Source organism: Oenanthe melanoleuca, chromosome 2 (genome assembly GCF_029582105.1).
Source record: "Oenanthe melanoleuca isolate GR-GAL-2019-014 chromosome 2, OMel1.0, whole genome shotgun sequence".
Lineage (NCBI taxonomy): Eukaryota > Metazoa > Chordata > Aves > Passeriformes > Muscicapidae > Oenanthe > Oenanthe melanoleuca.
In genome coordinates this window covers 115024214-115034789 of record NC_079335.1, presented here as the reverse complement: position 1 = coordinate 115034789, position 10576 = coordinate 115024214, and the positions used below count along the sequence as shown (strand labels likewise).

General features: G+C 47.9%; 1 protein-coding gene across 1 annotated transcript; it reads right to left on the bottom strand.

The window, feature by feature from the left end:
• Positions 1-3138: 3138 nt before the first annotated feature.
• Positions 3139-5423, bottom strand: TRIL (TLR4 interactor with leucine rich repeats). Its single transcript, XM_056485232.1, has one exon. It carries the CDS (start codon positions 5419-5421, stop codon positions 3226-3228), a length of 2196 nt encoding a protein of 731 aa, XP_056341207.1. The 5' UTR covers positions 5422-5423; the 3' UTR covers positions 3139-3225.
• Between the last annotated feature and the right edge of the window lie 5153 nt (positions 5424-10576).

Here is a 10576-nt window from a genome sequence, read left to right as displayed (position 1 = left end):
TATCTCTGCCAGAAGGATAAAGCACTTTGAGCACAAATTGAGGGCAGATCCATCCATTTAGAAAGGGCTGTTTTTATAGTCATTCCTTAGAAAGGAGCTTACTTTAAAAAAGGACCCAAATACCTATAAATACTACTGGCAAAACCAGAGCCATGCTATATTTATATTTTTCAGTCATTCAAGGTCACTGACATTTTTTTCCTCAACCACCTGCTAGTCTGCAAAGATGCTGCAAGTAATATCTGCAGACAAAGCCTCTAAGTATTGCTAGAGTTGCAGAAGTTGTGGTTTTAAAAAGTCAACAGCTTCATTCTGTCAACTCTTTTTGTTGCTGCTGTTGTGCAGGTCTATGTGTCTACTTCTCCTAAGCTACAACAAAAAGCCAGTTCCATCTCATTCTAGCATTTCTCCAGATGTTTGCAAAAATTCAAGTAGAAGCAGTGAATTCTTAACTAGAACAACATGCATATGCTGAACAAGACACACTGATATCATTAGCCTGATAATACTGAAAAACCCTCAGAACTGGAACTTCCAGTGAACATAAACTACTGTTATGATCCCAAACACTCATTATTTCCTAATTTTCCTCATAAAGGATCAATAGTTCAGTGATATAACAGCACCTTATTAGTCTATTTTGAGACAGCCTACTTGTTTCAGAACTGCCCATTTTAGTTATTTTACTGTTTGCACTGTCTAAACATATTGAAAACAAAATGGGAGACATTATGTATGATGAAAAGACACGAAAGAATGATGAGACACTGTTCACAGTTCTTGTCCTCATAAAATGAAGAAGCTACAGCAGACTCATGATTGAAGAGGGATGCATTATGAGATACAATGTAAGACACACATTTTCTTTCAGCAAATGGATTTATTGACAATTGACTATAACCATGTACAGCATCTATGCATCTCCCATTGGAAGAATATCCAGTGATAGAGCTAACGTTAGTGTGATACACAGCTTTACTCAATAATCCCACTGCATTTTTAACAACAAACAGTGGTGTATTCCACAATCATTAACGGCCAAAAGCACCCAGGTGTCAAAAAGAACAGAAATTTTAGATTCTTAACAAAAAATGAAACCTGATACTGCATTCCCTCAATTTTAATTCCATCCACAATTGGGTCTATTGCAGTGAATTTTAATCTATACACTGACAACCAAGTTTGGCCCCTGATATTTATGAAAGCTACAGCCTGTCAAAATGAAATCCCAAAGGATTTCTTGATACTGACTCAAGAAACAAGACTTCGATTTTTTCTTTCTCCATGGAAAAGACAAAGATTAAGGCAAATGATCTCTACATTCTCCCTCAGAACACAAAGTCTTTTCTCTCTATTCAGTCACTGAACTCCAACTGAAGGTACCAGTTACTATGGTATCTTTTGTAAACACTTGTTAATCTGAAAAAATGAAAAGGAAAAAAAAAAAAAGGGAGAAACCCCCCAAGCTGCTTACTTGCAATTATGGTAATAAACAACTTGTAGTCACGAACACCTCGGGTCAGCAATGAATGCATGATATTGAGACAAATGTCTCCATAGTACACTAAGACTTCCTTCAAGCCATTCAGTTCCACAAGAGTTCATCTGAGGTTGCACATTAAATTCAAAGGAGCAGAAGTTGTATCAATGGTCTCAACAATTTACCAAACTCCATCTAAAACATTTGCATTTAAAGTGCAATCCTGATTTGGACCTCTTTAACTAGCTCATTTGTAGACCACACAGAGAGAATTATTAATGTAAACTAAACCACCATATTTTGTAATAACAGAACCACATTCTGTAAATATTTAGGAAAATGTCGGAGAAGTAGAGAGCAACTGACCATAAAATGATTAGCATTGCTCTGAAACCAAAAGCAAAATCCTAATTTAAAAAAAAACCCACAACAACCAACAAACCAAAACAACCCAAACATTATATACTACTGCGTAAGGGTTTAACTCTAGCATTACTCATTCAGCTACACAAAACACATAACCTAGATTAATACACAAAACATTTTATTTCACAGTGAGGTACACAAAGCTTCTAACTTTAGTAGGCTAAGGCTAAGAGAGAATTGCCTGTTAGGATAAAGATTGTTTCACATTCCTGAAATGTTCTCACCTATTATTGTTTCTGAAATAAGGCACCAATGATTATTTATCCATCAACAGTTCACCTCTGCACCCACCCATTTAGAAATGAAGATGGATTATGTGAGGGTCAGCGATCTGCTGACCATCATGGACCCAGACAACTACAGCACACATTAATGTGTACAAGTACCAAGCAGTATTTATTCCAAAACAATTTAAAAATAGCTCATTTGTAAACATTCTACAAAAATCTGTTAGTTTTTTTCTTAGTGGTGTCAGCAATATATTCCTGTAGAACTAACCAGCTGCATTATTGTTCCTCCTTTACAGAAAAGTATAAAAGCACACTTGTGCACATTAAATTGCCTTACATTCGGTATGAGTTGAAACGGCACAGCCTTCAAACTATTCAGCAAAAACCCCTCCAGACAACTCCCTGGTTGCACACAGTCCAATTAAAAGATGACCCTAGATACAAATTTTTGACTAGGAAGGGCTGGTGCCTTGGAAAGATCTGTTCAAAGCTCCTCACACAAGGCCAGGCCGCTCACTGTAACTTGTTCCCAACTTGCAGTCGGAGGAATCCACCTGTAAAACAGCACACTTAAATTAACAGCTCTGAGTTTCCCTAAGGGAGGCACTGGCTGCTGCTGGCAGCAGCTCTGCCGTTTGCTCCCCACGGCGAGGCACAGTTACCGCCTGTCAGGGCTCTTCCTTGGGTTAGTGACGATTCCTGACAAAACGGTGAGGTAACCCTGTCCCACAGGCAGCAAGGGCGGCTGAAGGCAGGCACTGCGCCCCGCAGGCCGCGGCCCGGGCCCGCACCGTGCCCCCGCCTGTCCCGGGGCCCGGGCCCGCACCGTGCCCCCGCCTGTCCCGGGGCCCGGGCCCGCACCGTGCCCTCGCAGTCCGGCCCCCGCCTGTCCCGGGCCCTGGGCCCGCACCGTGCCCCCGCCTGTCCCGGGGCCCGGGCCCGCACCGTGCCCCCGCCTGTCCCGGGGCCCGGGCCCGCACCGTGCCCTCGCAGTCCGGCCCCCGCCTGTCCCGGGGCCCGGGCCCGCACCGTGCCCCCGCAGCCCGGCCTCAGCCTTCCCCGCCGCGCTGCCCCGGGGCCTGGGCGGGCTCAGTCGGCGAAGCGCTGCAGCAGGTGCTCGTCCCCGTGGCGGCCGCTGCCGCTGTCCATGAAGCGCTCGCAGGGGAACTCGATGAGGTCGGCCTCGCTGAGGGCGCAGGCGGCGGCGCCGCGGGGCGGCCGGTGCGACTGGAAGCCCGAGAAGTCGGCGGAGACTCCGGTGCCCATGGAGCGGAGCGGGCGGCGTGTGGAGTAGAGCTGCCGCACGTGGACCGGGGCCGCCTTCCGACGGCGACGGCCCAGCACCTTCTTGCGCAGCAGGCGGGCGGCCCAGGCGGCCAGAGCCGCCAGCAGCAGCAGCGCGTTCACCGCCAGCAGCACCAGCGTGAGCAGCTGCTGGTCGGGGCCGCGGGGCCCGCCCGCCGCCGCCGCCGCGCCGCCCTCGGGCAGGGTGACCAGGCCGGCGCAGTGGTCCCGCGGCGCCACCGGGCACACGCGGCCGCCCAGGACGCCCTCGACGCAGACGAGGTAGGGGGTGTCCGGGCGGAGCTCCCGCAGCGTGGCCGCCGGCTCCCCGCGCTCCGGCAGGTACACGAAGCGCTGGAACTTGACGGCGGCGCCGAAGCGGTCGAAGAGGAGGCGGAATCGCGCCGGCCCCAGCAGGCGGGGGCTGCGGTGCGGCCGCACGGCCCAGCGCACCGTCACCCAGCTGGAGCCCACCGCCTCCACCGACAGGTTGTGCAGGAACAGCTTGTTGAAGTCGCAGGGGTCGGACACCAGCGGCGGGACTCCGGCGGCGGCGGCCCGTCGGGGCCAGGCTGCCGCACTGGGCAGCGGTGCCGGCGTGGGGCTGGCGGCCACGGGCAGCCCCATGCTCAGGCGAGCGGTGGAGGCGGCGGGCGGCGGCCCCGGGGGCAGCACCGCCGCGCTGTTGTTGCCACCGAGTCCCTCGGGGGGTGGCGGGGAGGGAGAGGCACCGTCGGGGCAGGGGCCGCCGTCCTGCGGCAGCGGCAGCTGGGCATCCTGCAGGTAGTCGAGGTACTTGCCGGCCAGGGCGGGAGGCAGGCGGCACTGCACGAAGACGGTGAGCAGGCGGCCCTGGGCGTGCCAGGCCGCCAGCCAGCGCTTGAGGCCGCGGAGGCGGCAGTCGCAGCTCCAGGCATTGCCCTCCAGCTCCAGGCGGTAGAGGGCCAGGCTGGAGGCGAAGAGCTCGCCGGGGAGCGTGGCCAGCGCGTTGTCCCGCAGGCTGAGCTCCCGCAAGCGGCCGAGGCGGCCGAAGGCGGCCGGGTGCAGGGCGGTCAGTGCGTTGCGGCTCAGATCCAGTGCCTCCAGGCTGTCCAGCGGCTCCAGCAGGGTGGCAGGGAGGTGGCTCAGCAGGTTGCCCTCCAGGCGCAGCTCCTTCAGCGAGCCCAGCCCCCTGAAAGCATCCGGGGCTAGGTGAGACAGTCGGTTGCCACTGAGTGAGAGCTTCGCCAAGCCGGGCAGGTGCTGGAAGAGCCCCCCTGTCAGCTGCCGCAGGCTGTTGCTGGCCAGCAGCAGGGTGTGAAGGGAGCGCAGCGGCCCGAAGATGTCCGGGTGGCGAAGCGAGCTCTGCTGGTTCCCTGAGAGGTCGAGGAAGCGCAACTTGGCCAGGCCGGTGAAGGCACCGCGACTCAGCCAGCGGATGCGGTTGGACTCCAGGTGCAGATAGAGTAAGTTTGGCAGCCCTGAGAAAGTGGAATCGCCCAGCGAGCCCAGCTCGTTGCCATCCAGTCGCAGCTTGACGAGGCTGTCGAGGCCAGAGAAGGAGGCAGCGCTGAGACGGCCGATCTCGTTGGCGTTCACGTAGAGGATGCGCAGCTTGGCCAGGGTGCTGAGCGTGCCAGGGGCCAGCGCCGGCAGCAGGTTGTTGCCCAAGTAGAGCTCCTCCAGCCGCTCCAGGCGCTCAAAGGCCTTGGGGTGCAGCGAGCGGATCCGGTTGTACTGCAGGTCCAGGCGCTGGAGCCCTGCCAGGCGGTGGAAGTCGAAGGCGGAGATGTTGGCGATGAAGTTGCCCCCGAGGCTGTAGGTGAGGATATCCTGCGGCTCGGCAGTCTTGGGCACGGAGCGCAGGCCCCGGTTGGTGCAGAGGAGGTGCTGGTGCTGCTGGCAGTCGCACGGCTCGGGGCAGATGGGCTCGGCCGCGGGCAGCAGCAGCAGGATGAGGGCGACGGAGCCCCAGAGCACCCGCGGCAGCACCATCAGGCGGACCCGGCGCGGCGCCCCCATCCCGGGACGAGCCGTGGGCTGCTTCCCCCGCCGGCTTTGTGTCTCTCCGGCATCCCCTCCGCCTCCTCCGCGGCTGCTAATGGGCCCCTCCTCTGCTCCGCGCCGGGCTGAGCTCCGCGCCGGGCAGGCAGGCGCGGCGGCGGCGGCTGCAGGTCGCGGTGGCCGGCACCATGGGCTCTCCCGAGCCGGCCGGGAGCGCTGCCGGGGCCCCGCCCGGGCTCTGCCGCCCGTCGCGGCCCGCGGAGCCGCGGGGGGCGGGCGCGCAGCGGAGCGGAGCGGCGGGGCTGCTCCGCCGCCTCTCCCCGGGCCGAGGGGGCGGGCGGGGAGGGGACGGCGGGCGGAGCGGGCGGCGGGAGAAAGACGAGCTCCGAAAGTTGCCGAGAAAACTCAGCGGAAATTCGTACTTCCCACACTGTGCCCTGGGGGACCGGAGGATCGGATGGAGCGGGGGAGAGGGAGGACGGCCAGCGGGGGGGCGGGGGGAGGGAGCCCGCGGCCGGTCCTGGCTCGGCTCAGCCCCGGCTGCGAGCAGGGGCGCAGAGTGGGAAAGTAGGAATTGGAACCGGCTGTGGCTGCCTCCCGGCCACATGGGCTGCAGATAGAGCTGCTCATCGGGGAGGGGGAAGGGAACAGAAGTAAACTAGACGTCGTCTGCTCACCCCATTTTTTTTTTCCCTTGTATTTAGAAACCTGCCAAAAGCAATAGTTACGGTTTACCACGGGTTGAGGACTTTTCTTTGTGTGGAGCAGACGGCAATCAGAGGACTAAGCCTCGTGTAGTAAATAAGGGAATGAATTTTCACTCTTTCTCTGCACCGTCCTGTCCAGTGAGGACGCAATTGAACATGGCTCCAGGTCCATGAGGGGCTTGTCGGAATGATCCAGATGTTCTTCAGAAGTTCCCGTTTTAAAGATTCTTCTTGCTCAACAACACACAAGTTCAGAGCAAAAGGAAAGTGTTGGAAAGCATACTGAAAACGAAACATAATGGGTACCCATCCTTTCAATGACTTGCTTTTCCCATTGGCAGTTTTTAATTTTCTAAGACATCACTAATCGAGTAAATAAGTGCCTAAGGGTAGGAGGAAATGCCTTAATACTTAGGTATAGAAGATATCCAAAGATGATGAGGGGAAAAAGGTACTGACCAGACTACCATGTTGCAAATTTAATAGATATGTTGGAAGCTGTTAGCACATGAAGTTGTATGCAACAGCACACACACAGAATGCATTTCTGGACTAAAGCTGTGTACAAGCTCTGCTTCTTTCTCTTACAAAAGGCAGAATTTAGGTAGCTTTTGTGGGAGCTTTGTTTTAGTGGCCATGTCAACGTGAGCAGTAGCATGAGTGGTGCTTTGTGGTGAGGCCCCATTATCTGCTCTCACGTTATTTTGATCTAACTCTGATTCGGTCCTGAAGGAACCTTGCCATCAAACAGCCATGTTCTTAGCTTACCTTGTTTTAAATTTGTGTCCTAAATTGTTGATGTTTTCTGAATGTGGACTCAAGAGGCTTGTTTACTTCTTGATTGAATTAGAACATTTCTGTTTAAATTATTTTAACTGCTGTATTTTCAACATGCTTGACTAGTAAGATGTTTTTTCCTCAAATCAGTCAGAATAAGTTTCACAAAAAGAACATTTGATAGCCTTTTTTTTATTCATTTTCCAGTTTATTCAGAAACCCGTCCAGCATTTATTCATTATTTGAATGACCATGGGTTAAAAATCCAGATATTTTAGCTCAGTCTCTTCCTTATAGACTATTTTTTCACTTTTCAGCTTTTTCTTTTCAATACATCACATCATGTCTAAAATTCAGGAAAAATAGAAATATGATTTTGTTCTACAAAGATTCTGTGTTTCCTCATTTTTAAAACCCCCTTGGTTCAGGGAAACTCTGAAAGTTTTCTTCAATTTTGAGCAAAGACCGACTAGTGACACATTTGCTTAACTGGGTTGTACTTTAAATAGTGGAATTTTAGAAAACCATTAAACCATTCTGTATAATGGTATGCTTATTTTCTGTTCCTATTCTTTTCAAACATGGTTAAGCTTATAAGAGCAATTTATAAACTGTCCTTCCTGTAGAAGCACCATCCATCTTTTTCTAGTCATATGTCATTGCAAATACTTAAAGTCAGATTTTGTCTTATGTATTGCTTTTGATTTATGCCTTCTGAAACTTAGCCAGTATGATTAGTTTCACTGTGTTTGGGGAATTATAAGTGGCAGGAATTAAAAAAAAACATGAACTAGTGATTTTTAGGAAGACAATTCATCACACACTTGTTCTCACACTGAAAATATTTTATACCAGAAATAAAGAATTGCAATTGATTTTTTCTGATTTTTTTAAAATTAATTCAAGTAGGAAGTTTAATATTCAAAATGCATTAGAAACACAGTTGTTGAGATGAAAGATGCCACGTTTGTTTCCCTACTTCAGAAGAGGAACTTTCCCATTGCTGAAGTTCTTGTTTCCTTATCCAAGCACACAATAAAATTTTAATGCATGATTGAGAAGTAGTAATCTTTTTGTACCCCCAACCCAAAAAAGCATAAATCAATCTATGAAAAAACTGGGTAGAGGGAGAGTTACATGTAACCTATTCTTAAAAGCTTTAGAGGTTACTTTAAAACATACTTTCATGGTTAATATTTGAAGTCTGAGGACTTTGAAGGGCCCAGAAAAAATAGCAAGATCAGAAATACCATCTTTCCACTGGAACATATCTATTCCTATGATAATTATGAGGGAACTGACCTTAAATAAGGTATTGTTTCATGGCTAAATGGTAACCATATGTTTGTTATACTTAATACCTCTGATTTTCTGTTTTTGTTTTTGTTTTCCAAGAGATGTTTTTAGGCACTGGTGAGAGTACTGGTTATTGCAAGTGAACACTTATTTGTAGGCAGAATGCAAAATGGAGTGAAATAAGCAGCATGCTCAGTTAGCCTATCCCAGCATATACTGACTGTGGCAATGCCAACGTGAGAAACTTCCATTAAATAAAATTAATATTTCTTGACTCCAGAATAAGAGGACTGGTGCTGAACTGCTAAGTGTCAGGGCTGGTATCTGATAGATTTATGCAGTTACCAGTAATGGTAACTAGTTATCTGGAGCTAAATCTCAAAAGAGGAATATTTTGATTGATCTACAGAGTTTTTCTGCCTGCTGCACATTGCAAATATTTTAATCTCAACTTCTAAATAAATGTTTCTATAAGTATCAGCTTTGAACTTTCTCACCATACTAACTGGCTTCAGAGAAACTTTATTCAACGTTAGTGTCAGAATTCCCCTTTAAATTAATAAAAGTTTCTGTAAGTTGATATATCAGCATGTTTAGTTGGTTACAATAAAATAACTTAATTTGAAGTTATTTGCCTTACACTGTCATAGGAAGTTGTTGGATACATTACTCCATGAATCATGCCAAGTTTCCATGAGGTAAGAACAAAAAAAAATTAAGATACTACACCATTACTGTTTTCTAGCTGATGGAATGTCAGTATATGAATCTATACTTTTATAGTTATTTTTGCTTTTCAAAGAGATAAAAATCTTGAGGAATACTGTGAAGTATTAACAAAACCAGTTCATACACCATCTTCATTAGTGGTTCCTACAGCCCATGGATTTATGCATTTTTTAAGTGTTCACCATTTTTTTGATACTCCATATATCAATGGAATATATATATATGTGTAATGAAAATACAGTGTATAAAAATAGGAGAATTCTAGTGCCAAAAGTGGTATTTTTTTTCCTTCAGCATTGCACAAACAGTTCACCTATATTGTGTAATTTAGGTTGGTTGTGCTTACTGTAAATAATTAAATTTTTAAATAAACCTTTTCCTGATACCATGGTTTGTGTGTAATGAAATGTCACTAGCTACATCCAATTCTTCAGGAATAAAGCATGGCTCCCAGGCCAGCAGTTAATACTACATGCCTCTTCAGCTCCACAGGATGAAATCTACCAGTTGTTTTATAGATATCTGCTCCTATCATCCACAGATGTCTGTGTCCTGCAAAACTCTGCTGCAAGTATCTTCAATCTTTTCAGAATAAACATCTGAGTAAAGTATTTGTGGGTTTTTGACATATGATACCAGTCTAGACATGCATTTACCATTGTGTGTGTGCTTTGTCAAGCAATCAAACCTCACTGGATTTCATGTAGTGTAAGATGTGCCTCTTTGACTTCCTCTGGGTAGGCAGTTCCAGGATTTTGCATTGATTACAGTAACTGCTTCCTCTGTGCATATCAGTTTACCTACCAAATAATTTCAAATCTGTTTTTTGGAGTTCCCCTGCCCAAACTGTGTGAAACCAGTAGTAACTATGTCCACAGGTACTGTATTCACATGTTCTCTCTGCAAGTGAAAATCAGCTGGGTCATTCTGTACAGCTAAATGCAAATCAAGCAGTGGATGCTGTTGCTGTAGTATCAGTATTTCATAACAATAAATGGAGAGTTGGGTGTCTGTGTTCCGTGCAGTGATGTCTGCCAGTTTGTATCACTTACAGAGGTGAGATTCACTGAATCATACTTGCAAAAGTCTGACATATTTGGCTTTATCCAACACTTCTTTCCTGAGGGAGAAACTCCATAATGGAACTACATACTTTTTGCATGTTCATCATCTGTGACTGAAAGAGAACCCCACTTGTGTCACGATAAGAGTGGTGTAAATTATGTAAAACAAATGCATATGTGGCTTATGCAGGGCCAATTAGCTGCTACAGTGTCTGCAGTTCTTTCACATGGTTATCTCTCTGTTTATATATCCAATCTTTGCAGTATTGTTAGACCACTTTTTCCATAATGGGGTAACAAATCAGGCAAGTGTTCTTGCAAACATTTTCTTCTTCTCTTTCTCCATAAAAGGGTATATGTGCTTATGGCAATCTCCTTCATAGTGGTTAATACCCTTGACATGTTTTCATTGTGATAGATGCTCTATTCTGTTCCTATCATCCCATAATTTGGAGAGTCTGTAGTAGAAAAGACCTAAACATAATGTCATTTAGACTAGTACTTCTATTACTAATTGGTAAAACATGTTCTGATAGATATGCAGAAAAATAGAAAACACTCACTCTCTGATGCAATTTTCCTGTATCAGCTTAGAAGGAA

Excerpts from the sequence above, each read along its gene's own strand:
- TRIL (XM_056485232.1), bottom strand. The coding sequence starts at position 5,421 with ATGGGGGCGCCGCGCCGGGTCCGCCTGATGGTGCTGCCGCGGGTGCTC.